The sequence below is a fragment of the Drosophila tropicalis genome, unplaced genomic scaffold (genome assembly GCF_018151085.1).
Source record: "Drosophila tropicalis isolate 14030-0801.00 unplaced genomic scaffold, ASM1815108v1 contig_845, whole genome shotgun sequence".
NCBI classification, from domain to species: Eukaryota; Metazoa; Arthropoda; class Insecta; order Diptera; family Drosophilidae; genus Drosophila; species Drosophila tropicalis.
In genome coordinates, this window is record NW_027173338.1 from 12,157,482 (window position 1) to 12,184,254 (window position 26,773).

General features: G+C 39.8%; 6 protein-coding genes across 9 annotated transcripts; 3 read left to right on the top strand and 3 right to left on the bottom strand.

The window, feature by feature from the left end:
* Window positions 1–223: 223 nt before the first annotated feature.
* Window positions 224–3,641, bottom strand: Lam (Lamin). Its single transcript, XM_068295247.1, has 4 exons — window positions 3,509–3,641; window positions 2,442–2,905; window positions 1,668–2,371; window positions 224–1,498 (listed from the first exon to the last, which is right to left on the bottom strand). Exons 2-4 carry the CDS (start codon window positions 2,902–2,904, stop codon window positions 791–793), a joined length of 1,875 nt encoding a protein of 624 aa, XP_068151348.1. The 5' UTR covers window position 2,905; window positions 3,509–3,641; the 3' UTR covers window positions 224–790.
* Window positions 3,642–3,765: 124 nt separating this feature from the next.
* On the top strand, window positions 3,766–5,290 carry Ppt2 (palmitoyl-protein thioesterase 2). 3 transcript variants are annotated; one of them, XM_068295009.1, is made up of 6 exons: window positions 3,766–3,924; window positions 4,018–4,174; window positions 4,233–4,374; window positions 4,438–4,545; window positions 4,610–4,883; window positions 4,937–5,290. In XM_068295009.1, exons 2-6 carry the CDS (start codon window positions 4,040–4,042, stop codon window positions 5,133–5,135), a joined length of 858 nt encoding a protein of 285 aa, XP_068151110.1. In that variant the 5' UTR covers window positions 3,766–3,924; window positions 4,018–4,039; the 3' UTR covers window positions 5,136–5,290. The 3 variants fall into 3 exon arrangements, with proteins under 3 accessions (XP_068151110.1, XP_068151111.1, XP_068151112.1); XM_068295010.1 differs by having other exon boundaries at window positions 3,778–3,942; XM_068295011.1 differs by having other exon boundaries at window positions 3,778–4,174; window positions 4,960–5,129.
* A 181-nt stretch (window positions 5,291–5,471) lies between these two features.
* Window positions 5,472–7,980, top strand: mre11 (double strand break repair nuclease mre11). 2 transcript variants are annotated; one of them, XM_068294358.1, is made up of 4 exons: window positions 5,472–5,778; window positions 5,839–7,068; window positions 7,440–7,752; window positions 7,813–7,980. In XM_068294358.1, exons 1-4 carry the CDS (start codon window positions 5,552–5,554, stop codon window positions 7,906–7,908), a joined length of 1,866 nt encoding a protein of 621 aa, XP_068150459.1. In that variant the 5' UTR covers window positions 5,472–5,551; the 3' UTR covers window positions 7,909–7,980. The 2 variants fall into 2 exon arrangements, with proteins under 2 accessions (XP_068150459.1, XP_068150460.1); XM_068294359.1 differs by lacking the exons at window positions 7,440–7,752; window positions 7,813–7,980 and adding an exon at window positions 7,129–7,341.
* Window positions 7,981–8,194: 214 nt separating this feature from the next.
* Window positions 8,195–10,091, top strand: LOC137580352 (uncharacterized). The gene is made up of 4 exons (XM_068294360.1): window positions 8,195–8,246; window positions 8,766–9,082; window positions 9,139–9,535; window positions 9,596–10,091. Exons 2-4 carry the CDS (start codon window positions 8,800–8,802, stop codon window positions 10,053–10,055), a joined length of 1,140 nt encoding a protein of 379 aa, XP_068150461.1. The 5' UTR covers window positions 8,195–8,246; window positions 8,766–8,799; the 3' UTR covers window positions 10,056–10,091.
* Window positions 10,092–10,338: 247 nt separating this feature from the next.
* Osi21 (Osiris 21) lies at window positions 10,339–11,288 on the bottom strand. The gene is made up of 2 exons (XM_068295733.1): window positions 10,534–11,288; window positions 10,339–10,462 (listed from the first exon to the last, which is right to left on the bottom strand). Exons 1-2 carry the CDS (start codon window positions 11,286–11,288, stop codon window positions 10,339–10,341), a joined length of 879 nt encoding a protein of 292 aa, XP_068151834.1.
* Window positions 11,289–20,183: 8,895 nt separating this feature from the next.
* On the bottom strand, window positions 20,184–20,744 carry LOC137580886 (CLIP domain-containing serine protease HP8-like). Its single transcript, XM_068295023.1, has one exon. The coding sequence runs from the start codon at window positions 20,742–20,744 to the stop codon at window positions 20,184–20,186; it is 561 nt and encodes a 186-aa protein (XP_068151124.1).
* Between the last annotated feature and the right edge of the window lie 6,029 nt (window positions 20,745–26,773).

Consider the following 26,773-nt stretch of genomic DNA (forward strand, 5'->3'; position numbering starts at 1 on the left):
TAATTGTACCTTGTTGGCATAAGTTGAATTTAGAAGCAAACCGGTTCGTTTTTGGGTTGGGGGAGTTATCCATCCCATTAACCTATTAGTAATGGAACTCGTATTGAAATATATTGTCGACTCATTGGAAAAGTGGGGTTTGTTTCTTTATATGTATATAATTATATATATTTTGTTTGTATTTTAAGTTTCTTGTACAAAAATATTTAAAATAAATTGTAAATTGTGTCTCATTTCTTGTTTTTGTTTTATTGGTGATATACTTTTTGTTGTTGTTTTAGAAAAATGACTTAAGAGCTATGTATTTAATTAATATATTTATAGAAAGATAGATAGGTATAGAAAGTAAAAGTGGTAAGTTAAAGGCAGTGTCCAAGTTCATTAGAAATATTGTTTCAACCAATATTTAAAATAAACTTAACAGCACCAAAAAAAAAATTACATTACGAACTGCGTCTAGGCAAATAAACCATGTAAATTCTATGTGGCACACACCCACAAGAGTTGCCCTTTTCTTAAGAGCTCCTGTTCATATATGTATGAATATGCCTCATAAAGTTCACAGTTGGTTTTACATTGAACAAGTTAGTTAGGGGGCGGGCAACGTTAATAAAATATTCGTCCAAAGAACATTGAAGAACGAAAAAACTACTAAATATAGAGACGGTGACAAAAAAACATTTGGAACTGGCAACGTATAGAAAATTTTCCTGTTTTTCTGTTGTTATTGTGGTTTGAACTTATGAAAAATTATCGAATTGTGAAATTAAATGATATCATTAGTTGTGCCCTACATAATGGAGCACTTCTCGTTGGTCTGCTTGGGATCGCCTTGGTGATGGTAAAGCTGCTCGTTGCCATCAACAGCACTAATGCTCCGACGACGACTCAATCGGCTGGTAGACGACGAGACATGTGTGGAAACAATTCGCTTAATGCGCTCCAAGTTTGCCACTGCCTCGCCATCGCCATTCAGAAGAATTGTCTTTGTATTGTCGCCGACGGTCCACTTGTGTTGTTTCATCACAATGTTGGTGGGTGGCTCATGTTGGGCCCGAGAATCGGAGGACCACACTGTCACAAAGGAATTCGGTTCTATTTTCACGGAACGATGGAACTTATAGGTAACCGAAGGACCGTTCTCGTTAATTAAACGTTGCAATTGCCAGCCACCAATGGCAATCTCCTCGGCGCCCTTGTTATAAAGTTTGACAAACTTTCCATCCGCATCAATTTCTTTGATTTCCACGTTGCCTTTGGCATTGGCCGAGATATAGAAATCGGATACGCTGCGATCTTCAGATTCGTCCACAAAGGCACGTTTGCGTTTCAACGCTCCTGAGGGAGTGCGGCGCGATGGTGTTGACCGGGTGCTACTACGCAAGGATTGGCTAAAGGATTGCACTGTGGCCGTATTGGGGGCTGGAGTGATATTCAAGCGAGCCTCTTCGCCCATCAGCAGCTTGTCATAGGCGGCAATTTCCAAATCCAAAGAGACCTTAAACAACAAGACGAACAAGTTAACTTGGGAAAACATATCATGTTTGCAAGATAGATCTAGTAGCTACAGAAACTTCTGCTAATGAAACTAAAATTTGAACACTTGTATAGACTACAATTCAGGTTTCCAGTTGAATTTCTAATTCCTAATTTTCTACTGTTCTTACCTTGATGTCCATCAAATCCTGGTATTCCTGCAATTGCTGCGTCATTTCTTCACGCAAACGAATCAATTCCTTTTCTAGCAAAGCAACCTCCTGACGATGGTGTTCCAAATCGTTGTCCAGCTGCTTCTCCAGCTCGCGGATACGAGCATTCAAGGCACCATTGGTGGCCTCCAAATCATTTATCTTTGCATTCAGCCCATCGATGCGAACGCGAGTACTGCGCAGCTCTTCAATCGACTTGTGGGTGGAATTGTGAGTACGGGCGGCGGCATCCTGCATACGCCGAATCTTATCCTCATAGAGTTGCTCAATATCTTCGCGATTGATGCGCATTTGCTCTTCATATTGAAAGCGAAGTTCTTGCAGGGATTGCTTCAACTTAGCATCGTACTCCTGTGCCAGGCGGCCATCAATTTCGCTGTACTCAGTTTGGCGCACCCGCCGCGATTCATTGATCTCTTGCGAGTGAACTTGATCTTTGAATGAAAGTTCTTCGCGGAGGGATTGAATGGCGTTTTCTAAATCAACGCGAGCCAAAGTCTCCTGTTCCAGATTCTTGCGTGTATCCTCAAACTGTTTACGCAAACGATCCAGTTCTTTGAGGGCCTCCTGAAGATCATCGTTCGCCTTCTTGCGATCTGCGTTTGCCTGGCTATACTTTTGGCTCAAATCATTGGCCCGCGACTCATTGACACGGGCATTGGCTAATGAAAAAAAGGGAGATGGAATTAATTATGAAAGCGAAGGGAAAATACTCGTGATTTGGTTACTCACCCTCAGCTATGCTAGCCTCCTTCGTTTTCTTATCCAGATTTGTCTTCAGATTGTCATTCTCCTCCCACATACGTTTCAAGTCGATTTCAATCTTCGCCCGCTCCCGTGCTGTTTCATCCAAAAGGCGACGTGTCTCCAGAAGTTCCGCCTCAAATATATTCTTAATGTTCGTTGTCTCACGGGTGACTGTATCCCGCGTAGTTTGCACTTCAATGGTGAGACGTGAATTCTCCGTTTCCAGGTTACGCACCCGATCAATATAGGTGGCCAGACGATCATTGAGATTCTGGAGCTCGACCTTTTCTGCCACACGCGAATGGCGCGTGGGACTCAATGGGCTTGAGGCTTGCTGCTGTTGTTGTTGTTGCTGCTGTGGTGCGGGTCCACCTGATGGCGGCAATGGGGTCGAAGTGCTGCCAGGTTGTGGTGTGGCAGTGCCAGCACGTCGGGATTTGGTCGACATTCTGCAGAGAGACAAGAGACACGTGAGCTGGTTATGCTAGATCTGCAACCTAAATATGTTTCGTTTGGTTTTTTTTTTTTTGTTCTATTCTGTTTGCTTAGCCAGATATTTTTGCGCGCAATCGTTTTATGCTGCCCGTTCGTAGTACTGCCTGATAAAATTCCAAAACAGAAAACAAGAAATATTAATCAAATCTACTCAAGAGAGAACTCTGCGTCGCTGTATAACTCAGTCTCTTTCACTCACACTGTCGCATTATGTTGCAGTTGGCATTGCCACTCAAACCTAACTGTACTAAAGCGAACGAAAAAAATTTTGAGCGGCTCAAGTAAGCGGCGTTTTGTTTATGGGCGTGGGCGTTTCAAAAACCTTTTACCGCAAACTATGTTCGTTATGAATATACTGCTTAGCTTTAAAGAGTATTTGAATTACACAATATTATGTTTTTAATTCACAATTTGTCTAAAATCTCACTCACTCGTGCGCGGCATTTTCCTGGGCCGCTTCTCTGCGGGGGGACACTCTACTTGATTACAAATTAACCTTCGCGTTCCCTAATGTGGCTTTCAACTTTCATGTGTATTTAGCAACAAAACTTACTTACCTATATTCTCAATTAAATTTGCACAATTTATTTAAGTAATTGTGGGGGTTTTCTTGTTATTTTGAGAGGACGCCTGAACCGAATTATTTTCTATGCTGCGGCTTTGTGTGTTGGAAAACGTCGGTTTTTTAACAGAGCAAAGCCAAGTGTGCCCGTGTATCGAACAACATCGTCATACGCGTTTGAAAACGCGCGAAAATGTTGGAGCGTTTTGCTCACGCGTGAGTAAACCGCTCGAACATGTTCGAACGCGTGAGTAAAACGATCGAACATATTCGAGTTCGAGAGTAATGTTGTGTTTATATATATTTGAGAAAAATATTACAAAATAATTAAGAATTTTACGGCGTTTTAAGGAAGAAGGATTCTAAGGGTTGTTAGGATTAGCGGCATTATTCAATGATTGAGATCTAAGTGTAAGTGTATTGAAAAAGGTATTTAAAGGCCCCCAATAAACACAAAGTATTAAGAACAAAGAAAACTGCGTGATACGGATTTCTTAAAATTAGATTGAGGATAACTAACAATAAAATGAGACGCTATCTGTGGATATTGGTGTTAATCGTCAGCATTGTGCAATCTTTTTCCTATAAACCCGTGGTCCTTCTCCATGGGATACTCTCGGGAGCAGATTCGATGTCAGTTTTGAAAAAGTCAATTGAAGAGGTAAGAGTTTTTTGAGGAAAATCCTTTTTCTTTATTTCAAATGCGTTTTCCATTACAGCTTCATCCGGGAACAATTGTCTACAATTGTGATAAATTTAGTGGCTGGAATAGCCTGGAAAATGCTTGGCGACAAGTCGAGCAAATTCGAGACTATATAGATGAAATTGGTAAAGCACATCCGGAGGGCATAATTTTTTTGGGTAGGTCACAGATATACCTCTGTATAATGGAATAATATTAAACCACTTTTTTTTTTAATTTAGGTTACTCCCAGGGAGGGATTTTAGCCCGGGCAGCGATTCAGAGTTTACCACAACACAATGTTAAGACTTTTATTTCCTTATCCTCTCCTCAGGCTGGGCAATACGGCAGTAAGTTATTGCTACACAAGATATGTAGATTCAAATATTCACATCATCATCCTTGTACTTGCAGCTAGTTTCCTGCATTTAATTTTCCCAGACTTGGCCGCCAAAACGGCGTTTGAGCTCTTTTATTCGCGAGTGGGTCAACATACCTCTGTGGGAGGCTATTGGAACGATCCGTACAAGCAATCCCTGTATATGAAATATAGTGAATTCTTGCCTGTAATCAACAACGAGAAGATTAGCACAAATTCTACAGACTTTAAAATGGCTTTGGTACGATTAGAAAAAATGGTTATGGTTGGAGGCCCTAATGATGATGTGATAACCCCTTGGGAGAGCAGGTATATTGGTATTAAGCACAATTTAAACATTAATTATAATCCTAAATCTGCAGCCACTTCGGTTACTTTAACGAAGATTTGGATGTGGTAGAATTTAACAAACGTAAAATTTTCACTGCCGACTTGATTGGCTTGAAAATCCTACTGGAAGCTGATAAACTAAAAATTATCGTTAAACCGCATGTTCATCATTTATCCTGGCATAGGCAAAACGATGTCATTAGGGAAGTGATAATGCCATATTTGGATTGAGTAAGCAATAACTCAAGCAGAAGCACAAGACTGTGATTTGTAAACTGATGAAGGATTTAACTGACTAGAATTTTTTATTAGCTAGACGAAATTGTAAACTAGAATTATTAATAGCATGATTCTTAAGTAATAAAAGCTGCTCTCTTGATTTTAAATTGAATAAGGTGTTTTTCATTTCAAATTTGCATGTAAATTTTTTAAAAATGGCCGCCAATGCAAGTTATCGATAAGTTTACAATTGGAAGTGTGTGGCCAGACTTCAGATTCTTTTGTTTAAATTTTAAAAAAATGACCGCCAATGCAAGTTATCGATAAGTTTACAATTGGAAGTGTGTGGCCAAACTTCAGATTGTTTTGTTTAATTTTTATAATAAGTTGTTTATTTTTTGTTTTGGTTAAAAACCTTATAAATAGCCATGACGAACGCTGATGGAGGGGATAAGGATGTAGACAATGTCATTCGCATTATGGTGTCAACGGACAATCATTTGGGATATTTGGGGAACGATAGAATCCGCGGCGAGGATAGTTTTGTGGCCTTCGAAGAAATGTTGCAGCTAGCCGTCTCTGAGGATGTCGACATGATTCTATTGGGCGGCGATCTATTCCACCATGCTGTGCCTGGTCAGTATGCACTGCACAAGTGAGTATGCTTTGATTGAATGCAGTTTATCCATCCAACCCATCATGCATTTTTCGGTAGATGTCTGGAACTGTTAAGGCGCTACACGTTTGGTGATAAACCGGTGTCTCTGGAGATACTTAGTGATCAATCTCGATGCTTTCATAATGCCGTCAATGAGTCGGTTAACTATGAGGATCCCAATTTAAATATATCCCTACCTGTCTTCTCAATTCATGGTAATCATGATGATCCTAGTGGTGCTGGTCGGCTTAGTACCTTGGATTTGCTTAGCACCGCCGGATTGGTAAACTATTTTGGACGCTGGACAGATTTAACCAAGCTGGAAATTAGTCCTGTTCTCCTGCGTAAAGGTGAAACTCATTTGGCCCTATATGGGCTAAGTCACATTACGGATCTACGTTTAATTCATCTTTTTGAGGAGTTCAAAGTAACAATGCAATGTCATACAGAAAACTCAACGGATCAGTCGGCAGAAGATGAAGAGTCCAACTGGTTTCATCTCATGGTCGTGCATCAAAATCGTGCCAATCGTGGACATAAACAGTATTTGCCGGAGGAACTTTTACCAGCCTTCTTAAATCTTATAATTTGGGGACACGAACACGACTGCCGCATTGAGCCGGAATTAAATGTTAAACGGGATTTTTATGTCAGCCAACCGGGCTCTTCAGTGCCCACTTCGCTGTCCGAGGGTGAATCCATAAAGAAGCATGTTGGTCTGTTGGAAATTTATAAAAACAAGTTCCAACTAAAGCCTTTGCCTCTGAAGACAGTTCGCCCGTTTATCTTTGAATCGATCAACTTGAGCGACATGGCCGCGGAACTTGGCCTGGATGAGGGTGATGCGAAATCTAAAGTGGAAAAGTTTGCTCGCATGAAAATCGAGGAAATGATTGAACGATCGAAAGACCGGCTCACAGGCCATCCAAAACAGCCTGAAATTCCACTTATACGGCTACGTCTACTGTATCCGAATGAAAGCTACATGTTCAATACCATACGATTTGGTCAAGAATATAATTCACGTGTGGCGAACCCGGCAGATATAGTTCATTTCAAGAAACTGATCCAAAAGAGCAAAGCTGAAACAATCAACCTCGACAAAGAGGCTATGAAGAAGGCCTTGGAGATGGAGAACACGACGAGAGTCGAGGAACTAGTGGATCGTTATTTTGATGAAGCACAAGGCCAGAAACCCTTAAAACTGCTGCACTCTAAGGCGTTGGCGGAGATTACGTTTCGTTTGGTGGAGCGACATGATCCCAATGCAGCGGATAACATTGTCAAGTGGGTAACTTACAAATGCATTCCTGTGTCTGCATTTGCTCATAAGCATTCTTTTTTAAGTTTTTTACTGGGTGCACCTAGATGGTGAATTGGTATATAAAAGTCGCGAAATTTATAAAGTATGAGCGGTGTCCGTCTGTCTTTACGTCCGTTGGTATAAACAGCTAGATATCGAAGACTATACGAAGTAGAGCCACCAAAATTGGTAAGTAGACTCGTTTAGTATGCTCTCAATAACCAAACTAATACTACTCATCAATATGTATCAGTCTGAAAATAATAGCAATACCGGGAGGTGAAATTTAATATTTAATAATCAATAAATGTTTCATATAGTGGATGGATTTCTAACATTTCATTTTGTTTTTTAGATTCTATCGCGAGAAAGCTGTGGATCATCTCATCGATGCTTTACCGGATGAGGAAAACGTTGATAATGAATTGGAAAATTTCAGGCAGCAACATAAGCACGAGGACCTCCTCAAGATGCTAGACGCACGCGGCGTCAAGAAAGAAACGATTGTTCCCAAAAATGAAACAAACAAAACTACAGCATCAGTAGCCAACACCTCAATTGGAACTGCTGCTTCTGCTTCAGCTCGTGGAAGGGGACGTGCGACACGCGGCCGTACAGCAGCCGCCGTTAAGCAGCAGCTGGATGTGTCCATAGAAACATCCGCAACTGTAAGAAGCACAAATATATATATACATATTGCCAAAACTAATGATTGTAAAACTTAATAGCGATCCTCTGGCAGACAGCAGACACTTCTCAATGCTGTTGGGCGCAACAGTCGATCCAAGGTGGCCAGCTACGTGATATCTGATGATTCCGATTAAGTGATATTCAAATTGTATATAATTTTATTAAAAATTAAACTTTGCTTTTTCACTTTTTATATTTTGCAAAAATCCACAAGCGTTTGAACAATTTTGCCTTCCAAAATATTGTTTCCAGTGATACGAAGTTTAATCTACCAGTAATTAAATTGTAAATGTAAATACATAAATAGGTTAGCTACAAGAGAGAACCCAATTGATAAGGGTCTGCTCTTAAACAACCGCTCACTCTTTGCGTGTTGCCTGCCTTGTTGAAGATCCCAAACGTTTGTCAGTATTCCGGCTTAATTGTAGCTGAGCAGATATTCTGCTGTGGATTTGTTATAAATATTCAAACGGTGTGTATGTGGTTCTAGTTATTTACGGATCATAAAGTTCGGGGCAATATTTTGTTGTGATAAAGAATTTTAAGTTGCTTTTGCAGTCTCAGATCACTAAATCTCTTTCAAGTGTCTCTTTTATGTCTGAATCAACAAAAACGATTGCCTACAAATTAACACTGTCTTTAATTATTGTGAAATACAATTGATAGCTGCAAAGTTTACTTGAAAACTCAAAATAAAAGTTTTTAGATAGATAAGTTTATCTCTATAATATGTAGATTACAGTCACTTAAGTTATCTTTGTTGTATTAAATACCATTAATTGTCCATAGATACGATTGTATTGATTGTGCTGAAGGTAGTCGCCAAGCCGTAAACAGCTCTTGATAATTGGGCAGATAATAAAATGTTGAAGCTTTGTGCCAGGCAGAAGGCATTCCCAACACAACAACTAATGAAATAGCTTAGTTGCTCTTAACAATGCATTTCACTATTTCATTGCCCGACTACACTTATTCTAATGTGTTTAAATAGGAATAAAAGGGATAGCTAACCAGCCGAAATCAAGATGTCTACACGAATTGTTGACCTACGTTCTGATACACTGACTCAGCCCACAGAGGAGATGCGTGCTCGCATGGCCTCGGCTGTTGTTGGTGATGATGTGTACGGCGAGGATCCTACAGTGAATGAGCTGGAATCAAAGATTGCCAGCATGTTTGGCAAGGAGGCTGGCCTCTTTGTGGCAAGCGGAACAATGGGAAATCTTTTGGCAATTATGGTTCACTGCCCGAGTCGCGGTTCGGAAATCATAATCGGTGACCAATCACATGTTTTCCTATATGAACAAGGTGAGGAAATTAAATCAACGGATTGCCACATATTGATAAAACCAATGATGACTTAGGCGGTCCCGCTCAATTGGCTGGTGTGCAAGTGGCCACTATAAAAAACGAAATAGATGGAACCTTCAGTCTGGCAGAGTTGCAGCGAAAAATTCGAACTGTTGATATTCATGAGCCAATTACTTCATTGGTTGTGGTCGAGAATACCCATAATGTTTGTGGTGGCAAAGTGATTCCTCTGTCGTATCTGGATGAGCTGGTCTCCATAGTGCGTCAGTCAAGTGGACCGTCCATTGCTTTGCACATGGATGGTGCTCGAGTATTCAATGCAGCCTCCGCTTTGGGCGTCAGCGTACAGCGTCTTTGTCGTGACTTCGATTCGGTTTCCATATGCCTAAGCAAAGGTCTATCGGCTCCTGTTGGCTCTATTCTTGTGGGTTCGAAGGCTTTCATTACGCAGTGAGTAAGATGTATTTCTCTGCTAATGCGTTTTACCAAGTTCATCCTGTTTCTCACCAGAGCACGACGATTCCGAAAGGCAGTGGGAGGAGGAATGAGACAGGTGGGTGTTCTGGCTGCTGCTGGCCTGGTGGCATTGGAACAGATTGTACCTTTACTGGGAAAGGATCATGAGAGAACTAAGCGCATTGCCAAGGCCGTTCATGATCTAAGTAGTCCCAATGTGGTTGTCGATTTGGATGCTGTACAAACCAATATCCTTTTCATGGAAATCAAACAACCCAAATTGGTGGGTAGTGAGTTTGTTCACGATTTGGAAAGCGTTCAGCCCGATGAATTGAGAGCCGGTGTCAAGGATAAAAATGGTCTGGGAGTTGTAGTCAGATCGTGTGATCTTACCTTAAAGTCAGTTCGCTTAGTTCTTTATCATCAAATCGATGATGAACAGGTCGAATTGGCCATTAAAAAGTTGACTTTTGTCATCGAGCAATATGATGCACGATGGCCAAAAGTGCAATAAAAAGAACTATTTTTGATCTATATTAATCAATACTAACTCGAAAAGGGACTAAATTACTTTTTCTAGTATCTTCTTTATTTTATTTACTCTGTTTGTGGGGTATTATGAGAAATGTTTAGCCTATTGAATAACTTAAGAACTAGAATAGATGCAAAATTAATGCCGGCTAAAGATGATAAGATTCAGTGCGGCCACAATTGGATGGATCTTTGGTAATCTAGCTGCTAAAAGGGAAGAAGAACTTTGTTTACTCCCTCTCCATACTTCGATTCCAAATTGATTATTATTGTTGGTGGGAATAGTCGTAATAATAGCGATATGGGTCTACTGAAGAGCTGCCACCGGCGGCGGTGACGCCTACGCCAGCATTTGTTTTCGAAACAGGACGAATCACATAGGTGTTGCGCCTAAAACATCCAAGAAAGGAAAGATTTAAAAGATTAACAAATCTCGGTAGCGGCTTACAAGGGAAGATTACCTATTGTGGTCCCCGGCATGGACCTGAAAGCTTGTCTCTTCGCTGTGATCATGCGAAAAGAGTTTCTTCAGAGCTATAATTCCAGCTATGGTTAGAGCAACCTTGCTGATTACCAGTGCTTTGCCAGCAATTGCTGCCAGAGCCTTTAAGCCCAAGGGTCCAGCTATACCCATGGCGGTCAGAAGGGCCGCTATGACATATTTAATGTGACCACCATCTTTGTGCTTTTTTTTCTTGTGGCCACCGTGCTCATGACCGCGTCCTTCATTGCCCATATCGGCGACATCCATAATGTCAATTTTTAGGGAATGTGTGCGAATTAGCTTGTCGGCCTTGAATAGGAGAGCCCTATCCAGTGGTGAGAGGCTTCCAAATTGTCGAGCGTCCGTTAGAAGACCCAAAATACTTTCCGATTCAGACTGATTTTGCTTCTGCTTCTCCATAACCAATCCATCCATGATCTTAATGGAATCCTGATCAATAGCGCGCGTTAAAGCATTCAGAGCCTTCTGCTTGAGGCAGCCGATGAAATCATTTTTATCCTGACAATCATCATACAGACGCCGCACTAAGGCCAGTTCTGGCCACTCACCAAAGGATGACGTCGAACTGGTGGGTGTTGTTGATGCTGACGACGGTGTTGTTTCGTGACTATGACGCCTTCTCCGCTGCGTGGATGCCGCGGCTGCCGCAACTGATGCTCCTAGACAGGCTGCACATGCAGAGAGCACCAGCCACTCCAGCAGATACTTCATTGGTAAGTCGGTGTATCCTGGCTTATTCTATACAAATCCAAAAAACACTTCACTAGACGAACTGCTGCCAGCAAATCTTTGTGTGCTACTGCAGCGAAATCGCTGACCACCTCCTGCTTTTATAAATTGCCATTAAACCACTCAAATGGAAAGAACTGGCGTGCTGCACCCACCAAAGAGATGCAGACACCGACATCGACTCTGCATCAGATCTTTGCTAGCAATTAACCATTTATAATATTATTTTTTGGTTGTCCGTTCGTCTCCACATATGTACAGACACACGTATGTACATATCTCTGACATGTTTTCTTTAACATGCTTGAAGGCCTATTCATGTCCAGATCCAGTCCAATTGTGTCTACGCTTACACTTTTCGATTTCTATATAGTTATGTTTTCCTATACCTAGCTAACAATTGTGGTGACCCCGACGGATGACAATGGATTAAAAGATTTCTCATGTTATTTTCTTATTGATCTTTTAAACTAAGTAGTGTTTTTTGATTATAACATGATTCAATATTTGAGAGCTCGAGAATTATGTATCGATCGTTTTACTATACATATGTTAAAGGAGTTTCTCTAATTGTTCGATTGCACTTCCACAACTTTTTCAATTGTGATTTGTTTAATAATAGATCATCAGCCGAAACGAGATCAGGTCAGATAAATCTGCCACTACAGAAGACGACTAGTGCAGACTGAAGACCATTAAATCAAATAAAATCTCTTTATGATTTCAGCATAATGTTTTGCGAATCGGACGAATTGGAAGCCAACAACCGCTGCATTTTCTGTATAAAAAATGCATTTATTTTTATGATGCGTGCAGCAAAGTGATTAAAAAACCATCTCTCCCCTCTTTTGGGCGATTGATGGATGCAGATGGGTACTACTATATATGAGTGGATATGTACTGTTCCCCTAACAATATAATGTAAGGTGTTGAGTGCACATTTAGTGCAGTGGCCCAGTGGGTGAAATTGAATGGGGCAAAAACACAGTTAAGAAAATTTTCTTTTCGCTTGAATCTTGTGCAGAGACTGTGAAAATTCGACAAGTAGACACCGAGCCAAAGCAAAATGCATTATGAAAGCTTCTCAGTGAGGGAACCATTGGGTGACAGTTGCCTTGAAAAAGTGAAATACGGCATCGAAAGACACTTTCCTTAGATGTCTTATATGCACACTAAACATCTCTAATTAAGTCATTTTGGCGCCACACTTTTTAACAAGATATAAAGTCGCAGGTATACTCACTCGCTTGTAGAAAGTCTGCCAGCAAAATTGAGAGCGTTTAGAGTTATACTGTTTTGGGGACTTCAACTATCAGCCTCACTTACTTAAAAAAAAAAAAATCGATGTCCAAGCTGTTTATCCCATGTAACTACGTGTCCTGAAATATTTTTATAATTTGTTTATAATAGGAAACCAACACAATTCACTACAAATGCCGCTTATTTTCGGGTCCACTTTGGCATAAATTAAAAGTCCAAATCTTGCTTGGCCCAATGGCTAAGTTAATGTTATGCTTCAAGGACCAACTGTCAGAATATCTTTGAAAACCTGACACTTTGTGTCTAGACTGGGTTAGCCTTGGGCACAGTTGTTCCACACATATACTCTCGACTTAAAATATAAGCTCTGGAGGCAATTATCAATATTAGAGCTCGGTTTGGAGAGCCGATCTGAGCAGCTATAATTATGACATATGACGGACTCCACTTCACTAGTCGACCCTTATCAAAACGATATACATAATTTGAAAGTTGAACTAAGTTTTTGATGAGGGCTTCTAAGTATGTTAGTTGGTTTCGTTGAATATCCACCACTTGACACATTTTTGTAGTGATAATTTTTGGTATTGAGGTCTCGGTTCAGGACCTGCTTCATTTCTTTTATGGCACATGAAAAGTAAATATATTCTCCACATCCTCCCGCACCCCTCACGCTTATTGATGGCAGACAGACATTTAATGTTAACACCCAAAGATATCAAAATCGAAATATCGCCACGAAAAAATGCTTGACAAGCATAACAAACATGGAATAGAGAAAAGGCTATGAATGGAGCAGGAGGTCGTCTCTTTGCATTGCTTTTATGACGCTGACGACAACGATGAAAAGAACCGGGAGAAGGACTAGAAGCAGAAGCAGGACCAGCCACCCCATCAAAGTACAGGCATTCATTCAACATGGCGTCTCGGTTTCGGTTTCGCTATCGGTATCAGTTTCAGTTTCCTTTTCTCGTTCGCCAAACAAAATAAAATCGCACCTCCTGCCATGACTGCTTTCCATTTGCTCCCCATCTTTCGATTGGGCGTCTCTGTTATGCCAATATATTCTCTCCTGTACGTGCTGGCATGCCATAAATATGTGTACTACTAGTTGGCTGTACCATGGAGCAACAAAAATTATATTTCTGTTTGTGTTTGCAACAATTTATCCGCCAGACACGCCCCCACCTCATTCTCCATTACCCGCCCTTTTCACCTACCGCCACTATGCACCCAAAAAAGGAAACTAAAACGAAAACATTTTTCCATTTGAAGTCCCATTGAAATCGATGAGGAAAAGCCAAGGAAACGACTTCTTTCTCATTCCTTACCTAGAAATAAAAGGTACAGATATACATATGTATGTATATAGAAATACATAGGTATCTTCATGATATGCTTGGATATGTATGAGTTAAGCGGGGTCCTGGTATGAAAATCTAACCGCAGTTTATAATGAAGTCTTTTGTATGAAATGTTCATGCCCATATTTAAACTGCGATTGAAGTAAAAGAGGAGACTTGAACATTTTTAAGAGTTTTTACATGGGGGGTACACTTGACGAAAAGTTCGAGTACTTGGATCACTGGATTTGGAGAACATTAAAAACTAAGAACCGACAACTTGTTATAGAAGTCTTTCTAAAACTTATTGCTTAAATGTTCGCTAGTTGGTGTAATTAACTTTAGTTGGTACTCGATGCATCACTGTAAATACACCGTGTGACCGACTGGGAAAAAAATATAACTATGAGCACAAAATAATAAAGGCAAAAGACAAATGTGAGAATCTTTTCTAGCAACAAGCCAACAAATTTAAAATGTGAAAACTTCTTGTAAGTAGTTGGAAAAGTTGAAAGTACGAACGAACCGCAGCCGCCAGAGACAGGAAAGCAAAGCAAAGGAACAGTTAGTCAAAGAAGGGACAAAGGGGTACAAGGAGCTTGAGAGATGTACTCAGAGTACACCTTGAGCTTTGTCTAATAGAAGGGTGCAGGTGCAAATACGGGTACATGGAAGAGGACTACTACTACACTAGTTTTGGGATAAATTTACCGCTGAGATTTTCTTTGTGGTTACCGAAATTCTTTTGATATTTACTTATGTATAGATGTATATGTATATGTATGTATAATCAATATACATACCTACATATATAAAACGTTTTCTCGACATTGTGGACACACTCGGTTAGGGAACGGGAGATGCCTTCTGTCATTTCCCATACCAATTGCAATGATAACTTCAAAGAGTTTCCATCACTTTTGGGGATGAGCTTTGTACATGGTGTAGAGCCATTTTTCTTTTTCCTCTAGACACGCCCACCACTAGGACTATGTATTATGAAATATGACGACAAACCAAATAAAAAAAGACAAAAATATGAGTTTGTTATGATTTTTCCAACCCTCCTCGATTGCGCAATCGCAGTCCACTGCAAGGACACTTTATTTTTCGGAAACACTGGGTAAATATTATCACAACATGACCGCAGAAGACCCAAGGAGAATGATGTCCTCGCATCATCATCAATCAAATGGCTCTCGAGTGTGCAGCAGCTTAACCAATCAAACAATCATTCAGTCCTAATGCTTACACTTACAGCAACAATTTTCCAATTAAACGACCAAAAATTTCAACATATGATGATTATTGACGATAAGACACACACACACAGACACACAAACACCACACAGTCACAAAGAGAGCCTTGACTAGATATAGAGCCAAGGACTTTTGGTCAAATAAATCGTTCTGCTGAAACTAAAAGTTATCTGCGCCCATAAACCAAAACAAAAGAAAACTTTCATTTCCAATTTTCTTGATGTATTAAATTATTTACGCCCTCTTGAGCAGCAGCAGTAGCAGAAGCAGCAGTGGCAGACCAAAGGAGACGGTGGATTGGGTAAAAGAAGTCGTGGGCTTCTCTTTTCCATGTGTGCGCCGGATTGTGGTTGCCTTGGCGTGGATGCTGAAATCGTGTATAAGTTGGTTATAAGGATTTGAGAAATTTTTAATTCTCAATTTTCAAATTTATCATGAAAAGTCACATGGGGATTCCACAAATAGAATAATGACTCCTTGGATCTCCTTTTTTGAAAAAGTGCCAGATTTTTCATAATTTAGGGATTTCTTCTGACTTGCATTATTCTTTTAACACCTTCTCAAGTTAAGTTATATGCCTTATATGTTACACATACATACAATACATGTATGAAATACGGCCAATTTCCCTTTACTACTCCTGGGCAGTGCCCCTTGACACACACACACACCCAATGAGGGGTGCCTCGTTAAAATTCCAACGAAATCACAGCGAAAATAACAAAAATAAAATAAAACAAAGCGGAAAAATTCGCATACACATATGCATATGTAGGTACATATGTGTGTGTACATATGTATATGTACAGTATGTGTATCAACTTATATCGTATATAAGGGGTCTTCTTCATGTTTTACGATTTTCGTAACAATTTCGGTGTGCCGAGGTCGACCCCAGAAGCAAGTACCCACTCCAAAGGCCCCACCCCACGTATGTATGTATTGTATCCTTCTTGGCTTCTCATTTATCCATTCGTTTTATGCCTTTTTTGCATACTTTATATACACATGCATATACCTACATACATACATACATACATTCAGATTCAGATAGAAATACGTATATATATGTATATGTATATCTGCAGATATTTGTGCAAAATTTATGTGCGCTATTGTTTTTATGGCATGCACCCATTTCTCTCCCCGAAAAGAAGCAACTGTTGTTGTTGCTGTTTCTGTTGTTATCCTTGTTGTCGACTGGCTGGCCTTGTGTTTCTTGGTGGAGGCCAAATTATGGCACATGGAGGCAATCCCAATGCTTGGGAGGCATTATGTCCTGATCCTTTCCTTTTGATATGGAATTCCATTCTCGCTGTCTCTCACTTTCCATCTCATTCCTTCTGTTTGCCACTTAAGCTGCTTATGTGGCAAAATACATAAAATAAAAAAAAAAACTTACAGAAGAGAGGAAAAGAGGAGAGGAAAACGAAAGGAAATCCTCACATAACGAGCATTTCCTTCTGCCATATTTGTGTTATTTTATTATCATTTTTTTCTGTTTGCCGCCTTTCTCTTTCTCCACCGCCCACACCCTCAGTCGTCCTCAGCCGTTGCGATTCATTCGTTTACATACAAAATGGCGTCTCCTTCTTCCTTTTTATATCTGCCCAGATATGAGTTGCCATAAACCGAATGTGTGTGAGTGTGTGAGAGACTCCGATACGAATCCAATTTCTCAGCTCTACAATAAAACTCTGCCTTTTTTCTACTCCCTCTCAGCTTATGTATGAAAAGTGTCAATGGAGGGGGGAATGGGGCAAAAGTGGGGGTGGAGCGCTACTGATAAGCGAAAATGGCGTACCGCCTTATGATGCGATTTAACGGTATGTGCCATATATATGCTGGATTATAGGCATAAATACAAAGAGACATACATACACAAAGAAATTTAAACAAAACCAATAAACCCCAAGCTCAAGTAAGCCTCAACCGTCGTTGTAGCCCCTGCCAAATGGAAGATGAGATGCAAAACCAAGGGAACTGTAGACAGGCAAAACTGCTTTAATTAAACTCCAAAAAGAGAGTCAAAGCCAAAAGGCACAACGCCCTGGTCCACTAATAAGCCACACCACAGAGACAAACATTCGCGAATCGTCTTGTATCTTGTTTATGACCCGCAACAGTTGAAACGATCAGATACGCAGAGAATACACTCAGAGAAAGTTTACATATTTGATCATTTTCAATTCGAATTCCGCACGAACTTGGCGGTTAGTTATCGGTAATCTCTATAACTCTATAACTTTTACCTATGAAGTTTGGGTCAAGTTGTTAATTAAATCCACATAGTTTATTTTCATAGTGTATAACTGAGAAGAGATTACCCTAACCTTCACCTGACTCAGTTTGTCTTCCAACAAGCGCACTTCTTCCTCTTGCGCTGGTGACAATTTATGATGTACAACATGGAGTTGCAACAGAACCGAAAAGGTACACGGAGCGGCCACTGGTAGTCCTTCTTTAGCCGCGTGCGTGTTTATGAAAATCATAAACATTGCAAACTGCACCAGTCTCACATCCAGCGAATCGCAACGAATATGCATTTTAATAAAATATCCTAAAAGCCATATAAATCACTAGGGAAGACACACACACGCGGAAAGCGAGAGGCTGATCTTGTGTCGGTCAACTCTGGTTATCATTCGGGTTTGTACTTCAGAGTACTATAAGTCATCAGCTGTTCAACTTTTCCAATTGATAAGTTCAAATTTTATGACATTTCCTTTTGTCTGCCCTCCTGTTACTTGCTCTCCACTCACTGCATCTGATACATCTTGGATATCAATCTTTTACACTTGACCAGACTTCGATCCGCGGAACAAATGTGGGTAACTATGTATCACATAGGTTTTTCACGGGGTCACAGATGTTTGTATTTCCATCATCATCGCTTACCAGTCAAGTAATTGGACAACGTGTCAAGTTACCCTCCCTCCCCATCTCACTCTATCTTTCACCTTAACCCACCACCCTTAAGCAAAGTAATTCGCTGTGTTTTTCCGTGTTTTCCATTTGATTTTCCAATTCTTTTCTTTCGTGTTATTTGTTTTCCCCGCAATGAGTCCTTTTTTCTGTCCGTTTTTCTGGGTGTTTCAGAAATTTATGCTTTTTAGTTTATTGCTGCTTGACTGGGCCAAAGAGCAAGCGGGGGGCAAGGACCAGGGCGCCCTGCAACAGGGGGAGGCACGATTTAGGTAAGCATGTATACATACAAATGTATAGTATGTAGTTTTCATGAACTCTGAATGTAATTGGGAATTTATTAGTCGCTGGAGACTCATTTACATTTTTCTCTGTTGTGAGCGGGGGTGAAATATAATGTAGAGAAGATGACCAGGTTCCCCGCTTGTCGTAATTATTAGCAGTTCTTTTTATTTATTACAAAACAAATTTTGATTTATCAAATACTTGTCGGGAGCTGCTCCACTAGGACCTTCAAGATATATGCGAAGGAATTGCATATAAATAAACTTAGGAGATAGCATAGCCAACTCTATCGACTACCAAGTTCAGATATAGGCAAGATTTCATGGATTTATTCAACAGAATTTCGCATAATCCAATCTCTATAATGTTTGACGTATAAGAATATGTTGGTGACGTGCGTACGATTAGCAACTCTTGCTTCATAGAGTATAATTCCGATCAAATGGAATTTAATCTCGCTTGGATTCCCCTCAGATCCGTGGGCAGCCATTACAGCGCTACCGGCTAAGAATTTCTTCGTTATGTAGCCGCAAATATCCTTTGATGCAAATCTACGGTTTCCTTGAAATAGATTTGAACAAAAATCTGGAGTCGCAAGATGCACTTGGCTTTTTATACGAAGATAGGGTTGCTGAAGAGTGGAACCAATAATTTCCAGACGGTGGCCAAAATATTGTGGCTCATCCTTTGCTGGCATGCAAATTGGCTGAATGTCTGTCACATTTCTGTCCAAAGTACCAACTGCAATGTCGCTATCTACAATTAAAGCATAGTCCGGGTGGATAGCGACTTCCTCGAGTTGGTAGGAAACTTCATTGCTTCCTTTACCTGGTAAAGGGTTAACAAAAGTGATCGAGTGAACCTGATCAGTTACACAATGGGCTGGCATAATAACATGACGTCGTGTAATAAGTATCGTTATACAGAGTATTTTGCTTTCGTCCTCTTCTCTCAATATTCCCATCCAGGGATATTCATTTTCGTCAAGAAGCAACTGTCCATTGAAGAACTGCTTTTCGTTCGCTTGTCCACACTGTTCGACTGATGAGTTAACTGTGTGTGTGTATAGGTGTTCAACATGTTTAGATTCTGCAAAACAAACTGGTTCGTTTTACTCACTCATCAAGAGAACTTGAAATAGTGCAAAACTAAGAGAGATCAGCCACATTTAAACTGATCTGTTGCTCTGTCGAGTGTGGAATGACCAGTGCATTCTCTCTACAGCGCTAGATCAACTCCAGAATTCCATGAACTTACTTATATCTCCCAGTTCCCTCGCCATTCCTCAGGCATACAGTGAGCTCCCTCTCCCACTATTCCTTTCCAAGAGTTTTCATCATTGCCAGGAGTAACAGTAAGAGCTGCAGTTTGTTCGTTGCTGAATATAAATAAATTGTTTTAAATTCTACTATCAGGTCATTCTTAAAAAAAAAACAGGTTTTATTCAGAGAAATTATAAGCATTTGATTGATATATTGCTCTGTTGAGTCCAGATTGCCGAGTGCAATGTCTACATCACTTGATTAGCTGCAGTCTCATTTTTTATAGACGAAGATAAGACAAGCCTGGCCGATAGGTGCATTAAAGTGAGCCTTTTGGATTTGAAATACGTTTTCCAATACGTGCAGGATGAACTCAATTCGGTGTGACAATTCGGATTAAAAACTAGCAAAGATTATATTCGTCATCAATTTTTATTAAATAAGTTATCAAGCGATTAGAAATTGAAATTTTTCTTTAAAAAAAAATGTATTCAATTAAGTATTACAAAAAGTTGTATATCCTTTTGCTTTTCTTACATAGCTTAAGAAGCATTTCTCTGAATCCAATCTTTATATGGCAGAATACGTGTGAACACATCAGGATATTCAGTGCTCTTGATGGATAAACCAAATGATATAATGCCAACCAGATATATATTTTGGGGTTTGTCATCGACCACAGTCAGAGCCATGAGTGGTGCACCAGACATTAAATTTTCATCACCAGAGACATATCCGCATATTTGTTTTGGGGTCAGCGAAAACTGCGCTCCAAATTTTGCTTTACAATGGTCCTCATTGGCTACCTGGGCCTGAACTTTGAGGAACCGATCGGGCTCTGATGACTCTGTTTTCTCTTTATTACGCTTTGGCAGGGGAAAACCAGCAACCTCCAATCGTTGGCCTACGTAGTTATCTGCGGAATTTCCCGAAGGTGGCAAGCAAATAGGCTGTGTATACTCTGACAGTTGAACATCTTTCGTCAATGTGGCTACAGCTATGTCATTTTGCTGGTTGCGATTGCTTGGTGAGAAGTCAGGATGTACAGCCATCTCCTCGATTGTGTACGTCCAATCTAAACCTTTGGAGTTCTTAAAGACCATGGTAAGGGCTTCGTCTCGGGCACAGTGAGCCGGCAGAATAGCATGACGTTCACTGATAAGGACCGCTATGCAACGAAGTTCAATTTGGTTGTTAAATTGATAACCTACTCTACCCAACCATGGGTATTCGCCTGGGGCAAGGAACTTTTGTTGGTTATAGAATTGCGTCTCATTGAATTTGCCACATGCTTGTTGAGTAGCATCTAAATGTGGAGTACACGTATACATACAAAAACATTCAGGTTTTTCTTGAACTGATTGTCCTCTACATACCTGATACAAAAAATTGCTGCACTCCAATGATTAAAAAAAATTAGCAAGAGCATCTTGACTTTAGTGCGCAACAGCTGAGCTATGACTGATCTTTGTAGAATCTTTGCGAACACATTTAAGCTCTCTTCTATATACTATATACATTCATACATAGATACATACATACATACATATGCGAAATGTGCCTTCCCCGTTCATCTAACCGCCTTGCGCCTTTCGACCATGAAGCTAGTGCAGTTGCTCTCAGCATAGCCAGCTTTTCGGCATTGGTGGAAAAATACTGCGAAAAGTTTCTCTTCTTTGCAAAAAATAAACAAAGTGCGACTACAATCTGATATCTTAGGTGGCAACATCTATGAGAAGAAACACATTGTTCTCTTGTCGCCTTAATCCTTTTAAATATATAATCTGAAGCACACGACTCGGATCGGGATCGGTAGCGGAAACCGTGATTTGTTTGCGCCCTTCCCCTTTCACCCCGTTCGGACAGTTGCCTTCCATTTGTCATTTTCATAAGTCCACCCTCTCAGGGATTACATAGTCCACGTGCTTGCCGAAGAAGATCACTATCGATTGCATTTACATGAGAATATTTATGTTCATTTAAGACAAGGCATTATAAGAAGACACAATCCGGGGGCAAATGACACGTAAACCAAATCGTAAAGGTTGCTGCTGCTTATTAAAAATCATCGCCTAGTCGAAGGGCAAAAGAGAGTGGAGAAGTCGAAAAAGAGATTAAGTCCTTTAGTTATTTATGCTATCCGTGTAGGAGAACCACCTACTCTAGCTCCAACACTGTCTGTTCCATCCCAAAGCAAATGTCAGTTCTCATTAGAGACCATCCCCAAGCAAATTGATTGATTTATTTTGGCAATTATGTACATTTGATTAAAAAGTTCAACTCGAAGTCATGCCGGGAGTTCGCTAATAATATGCAGAGGGTCGACGGCAGCAAAAATAAAAAAGCAACCATCGAAAAATAGAATAATTCGAATTTTAGATGACCTGCATCAAAGATTGGGGTATATATGTTTTGAACCTTAGAAGCACCAACCAATCGTTTGCATAAGAATTCAACTAAGAGATTTCCGAGAAAATATATTATTTTTGTCAAGTTCGAAAACTATCATGCTTATGCATACAATTTATACAGGGTATAAAGATAGAACAACAACATAAATCCCCAAAATATCCCATGGAACAGCAGGGGGATTACATGTCCATGAATTGAAAACCAATTGCGCTTGGAATGAAAAGTCAAATCCTGGAGTGGGGGTAGGGTGGTGTGGAATCTGTTGGTTCTGGTGGGCTCGGTGATGCTGGGCCTATTTACAATGTCGCGATTTGGACAAGGGGATTGTTTTTTTTTTTGGTGTCTTCGTTTTTTGTTTTGGGTTTTAATTTTGAGCAACGAATAAATTAAATCGACCGACAGTTGGAATAATTGAAGGAAATTGGTGACATGGTCCAAGGAAATGAGAGCCGACAAAAAAGCTTCCCGTAATCTGTAATTAGATTAAAAACGTCTATCTTGTGAGTAAGATCTAACTAACTGATCCACCGCTAATTCAGTGCTGCCATCTAACTACATCTAACTGTCTAACAGATCCTATCCAAACAGTTTCAAGCTGTGAAATTTGTGTGAAAAATTTCAAACCATAATTTGTCGCTGCTGGGGAAAAAGAACAAAATTATTAGCTACCAAGGGACTTTAAATTTTCAACCCCTCGTCAGGAAAAAGGGGTGATTGCGGCAGTCCACAATTGAATTTTTTCCTTTCATTTTTTTAAAGCAACAGCAAACAAACATTTCTCAAAATGTGAAAAGTGAAACGAAAATGAAAACAAATAATATGGCTAAGGGAAAACAAAGTAACCCGAGTAGATGGCACAGGATTGAGATTGGGATGGTTGCAAATAAACTGAGAGTTCAAACGATTGAAACGATGCAGTGTGTAGAATGAAGGACTATTGAGGATGGTGGAGGCAAGAGTGTGAAAATTAAATAAGTATAAACAAATAAAGTGCACAAAAATTGATGTAGAGTCAAATGGGGCAGGACTCAGACGAGGGGTCGCAAACTGAGGAGAGCTCAAAAGGGTCGGAAATCTCATCCTCCTCATATTTAAATGCAGGCCTATCTTATGTTCGTATGATGTGTTCTTACAAATTATAAAACATATTTCCTTTATATTTCAGACTACTCATTCGCATCACTTCTTCTTGAACCAATTCAGATCTAATACTGCTGGCATGGGTAATGGTTTAAGTCCAAATCAACGAGAGCTCCGTCAGATAGAATTTGTGGCAAGCTATGACTAAGAAGTTGAATCTTTGTAAGATCGGCATTATCACACAGATCATACAATCCCAGACATTCAGTTAGCTTAATATCCCAATTTTACCAATTGATGTAGAAATTATAAAATGACACATTTAAATAAGATTTTTATTCTTAAAGTAATATGCATTTTTCAATTTAACAGTGCAAAGTTTTTCCAAGTCGTTAGGTATATGGGACACTTGACACTGCTTTTGGACATTGTTCGTTTTCATTAAAATGTACTGCTTGTTTGTTTAACAAGTATGTGAAGCTCATTATAACTTTGCCTGACCTCGTCCACCTCCAACACTGCCCTGCTGTGCCGGTCAGTTTGTTTCACTTCGGGGCATAAATCACAACATTTAATAACTAATAAACGCCATTGTCAACCGTATCGGACCCATGGGTTGTTGGTTGGTTTGCTAGCTGGATATCGCGAGAAAGAACCACGGCCCACAGGCCGCGAGCCAAGGCTCAAGTGGCAGCTGTCAGTTTGTCACAGACGGCGACCCGAGAAGCGGAAAATAATCGTCGCGCAGCTTCCGTGTCAAGTAAATAAAATAACAACAACTACAACCAAAAAGGAAAAAAAAATGAGATGACAAAAAAGAAAACACCCCAGAGGAATCCATCAGTTTTCCTGATTTCCGTATATTAAGTCATCATTTTTATTGCTGCTTCCTTCTGCCACCCGTTCAAAAGTCCCTTGGGGGGCACGAGCAGCAGTCCAAGTCCAAGAGATTCATTGTCTGCCCTTTTGGGTCACATTCCCCTTTTAAAATTGAAGCTGCCCGAGGGCTGTGCCTTTTGTACTAAAGGATCGATGATTAGATGACAAAAAAAGTGAAAAAAAAAACAAACTTAAGTGCTTTGCCCTAAATGAGGTTCGTCTAGCCGTAGTAACTCGAGTTAATAGCAAAATTGTAAGCAATTCTCTAGTCGCCTAAAAGTATACTAAGCTAAATTATGAAAAACTTCTCCAAGTCATCTTTAATATAAATTTAGTTATCTTTAATATAAATTTATATTCTTTACAGGCTTTTCAAATATTTCACTTTCTGGCAAAGAAGAAAAAGCGACCTACAAAAACTCTGCCTTGCATTAATTTGGTTGCAGGTGTGCCATAGTCTAATGGGTGTCATGATTTGCTCAGTTTCTCACCTACTCTTCACCCACCACTTGTTTCACCCTGCTCATTTTAATGCGTTAAAATCCTTCAACTTTTCGCAGCATTTACGTAAAATGTGGGTTTGGGTTTAGGTTTTGGTTTGGGCCTGGTGGGAGGAGCTCAGCTCGAGTGCTCTTCACCGCGACGCTCAAATAGAATACAACGAAAACAAAACGATGAGCAGAATGGGACAAGAACAGAGAAGTAGAGAGAAGAGATGAGAAGAAAAAAATACTGACAAAAGTATTTGAATTGACAAGTGCCATCAAAATAGAAGCGGAATTAAATTTATCATGCCAAGTGGTAAGAGTGTCTAAGGGGGATGAATGATGGTAACCAGCAGGAGCAGCAGTAGCAATCAACTCGAGCGTGAGACAGAGTTCCGCTGGAAGCTAGATGAACTTTTAAATATTGAATAATATAGGTACACATACATATATGTATATATATGTACATATATTTCACAGACTTGGCATAATCATGATGATGGAGAGCCAGACAGAGATTAATGTGGAGGGTGAGGAAAAATGGAAAGATCAGGGAGTAACTTGGCAACTTTGCATTCTGGCCACTTGAGTCTTTTGACAAAATGTTTTATAAAAAGCATTTTTAATTAGTGTTTAATTTCATAATTAGAGCTAAGCCATGGCACACGTATAACTTTTAGGTTCACATTACGCCACGTGTCTCTGGTGTGTAGCTAACTTTAATCCGATTTTCATTCTCTCCTGTAAAAGGGATGAGTTTCCAATTTCAATTCTCTCTTCGTTTTATTTTCTGCTGTGCCATTTTATGAGCAAACATTGGCCAAAAAATAGGTGTACAAATTCGTTTCAAAAACTAAAAACGACAGCAATCAAACAAAATTGAATATCAGCGGAAACGCAGCGCAAACGACAAAAATCGACAAGAACAACAACGCCGAAGGACATGTCAGGAGGAGGTATCTGGCCAACTGGCAATTGTTACGTGTCAATAACTGCAATAAAAAAGTCGGCAACATGCACCAGCAACAACAGCAATAGCAGCAACAGCAACATCAACATTGGCAACATCGGCAACAGTCAGTAAAACTGCCCCTCAATAACTCGGCAACTCAAATCAAAATCAACGTTGCATTTCAATTGCCAAATTGCAAACGGGCCATCAATCGACATGCAGAAAACTGGTTTCCATACAGGCCAGGCTAGGCCAGGACCAATTCATTGACTGTCCATTGCAATAGTCCTCCTGGCCAGTTCTGGTTAAAATAAATGTCCTTTAATGGTTGGCGTTTTTTGTCCATTTGAAATTAAATTAAACTCGGCCTCATAGATTGTCTGTTAGATGATTAAAAAGGCAAAACAAGGAAAAATACATAAACCGTAATGGATCTAGGTTTATGTAGATGTTATATGAAGCAGAAATCAATTTGATTAAAACCTGAATATACTCGAACAAATTTATGCATAAATAAGAAATGAGGTGACATAGGATTATTTAAAATATATAAGTTTAGTTAATTTCTTCTCATTTTAATGAGTTTAACGAATTCTCAGTTCATTATTATTGGCTACTGAATTACCAGATTTCCCTTACTAAGTTCTTTTGCTTAATATTTGGATGATTGTTGTCTTTTGTATTGCTATAGCTATGTATGTATATGTAAATATACCTACCGCCTACTGAAATTGTTAAAGTATATCTATTATTTCTAGCATATGGCTAATGTCACTCTTTGACCCTCATTGTTTAATCTTGCATCACACTATTCATTATCTAGATAGCCAGTATTCCCCTTCTCAATCGCTCTTTAACTACGAGAAGGTCCCTTATTGGCATTCTGGAGTCTTTTTGTTTGCTCAATCTCATTTTTTGTTTTGCGACAATTTGAAAGGCATTTGCTTATCTGTTGGCGAGGCATCTGCAATAAGGTATTGAGTTGTCATCATCATGTTGTCATCTGCATGTAAACTACTGAATTTTCACTATTTTTCGGGGTGACTTCCGATGGAACAGAGTTATTAACACGCTTGTAGCGATTTGTCAAAATTCATGGTATGACATGTGTGCAAACAATACGCATGACAAAGATGAGAGATAGAGCGACAACCAGCAAAAATGATGACAAAGGATGAGAACAAGGATGTGAAATCGGTGCCACAAGGGGTTGCGGATGATCAGCTGTAAAAGGGGTGCCACAAGATCCACCCTTGCCATGACTCACGAAGCGCGATTAATGAAAATGTTGTTTACTTTTAATTTGACGGAAAACTTACATTTT

What these genes read in the sequence shown, in the direction of transcription:
- Lam (XM_068295247.1), bottom strand. Translation starts at nt 2,904, where the DNA reads ATGTCGACCAAATCCCGACGTGCTGGCACTGCCACACCACAACCTGGC. An exon ending in GGAGGCTAGCATAGCTGAGG is followed by an intron (nt 2,372 to 2,441) that starts GTGAGTAACCAA and finishes TTTTTTCATTAG; the next exon opens with CCAATGCCCGTGTCAATGAG. An exon ending in AGGATTTGATGGACATCAAG is followed by an intron (nt 1,499 to 1,667) that starts GTAAGAACAGTA and finishes TTGTTGTTTAAG; the next exon opens with GTCTCTTTGGATTTGGAAAT.
- Ppt2 (XM_068295009.1), top strand. Translation starts at nt 4,040, where the DNA reads ATGAGACGCTATCTGTGGATATTGGTGTTAATCGTCAGCATTGTGCAA. An exon ending in TCAGGCTGGGCAATACGGCA is followed by an intron (nt 4,546 to 4,609) that starts GTAAGTTATTGC and finishes TTGTACTTGCAG; the next exon opens with CTAGTTTCCTGCATTTAATT. An exon ending in ATAACCCCTTGGGAGAGCAG is followed by an intron (nt 4,884 to 4,936) that starts GTATATTGGTAT and finishes CTAAATCTGCAG; the next exon opens with CCACTTCGGTTACTTTAACG.
- mre11 (XM_068294358.1), top strand. Translation starts at nt 5,552, where the DNA reads ATGACGAACGCTGATGGAGGGGATAAGGATGTAGACAATGTCATTCGC. An exon ending in GGTCAGTATGCACTGCACAA is followed by an intron (nt 5,779 to 5,838) that starts GTGAGTATGCTT and finishes ATTTTTCGGTAG; the next exon opens with ATGTCTGGAACTGTTAAGGC. An exon ending in CCATAGAAACATCCGCAACT is followed by an intron (nt 7,753 to 7,812) that starts GTAAGAAGCACA and finishes AAAACTTAATAG; the next exon opens with CGATCCTCTGGCAGACAGCA.
- LOC137580352 (XM_068294360.1), top strand. Translation starts at nt 8,800, where the DNA reads ATGTCTACACGAATTGTTGACCTACGTTCTGATACACTGACTCAGCCC. An exon ending in TGTTTTCCTATATGAACAAG is followed by an intron (nt 9,083 to 9,138) that starts GTGAGGAAATTA and finishes ATGATGACTTAG; the next exon opens with GCGGTCCCGCTCAATTGGCT. An exon ending in TCGAAGGCTTTCATTACGCA is followed by an intron (nt 9,536 to 9,595) that starts GTGAGTAAGATG and finishes GTTTCTCACCAG; the next exon opens with AGCACGACGATTCCGAAAGG.
- Osi21 (XM_068295733.1), bottom strand. Translation starts at nt 11,288, where the DNA reads ATGAAGTATCTGCTGGAGTGGCTGGTGCTCTCTGCATGTGCAGCCTGT. An exon ending in CATGCCGGGGACCACAATAG is followed by an intron (nt 10,463 to 10,533) that starts GTAATCTTCCCT and finishes TGGATGTTTTAG; the next exon opens with GCGCAACACCTATGTGATTC.
- LOC137580886 (XM_068295023.1), bottom strand. Translation starts at nt 20,744, where the DNA reads ATGGTCTTTAAGAACTCCAAAGGTTTAGATTGGACGTACACAATCGAG.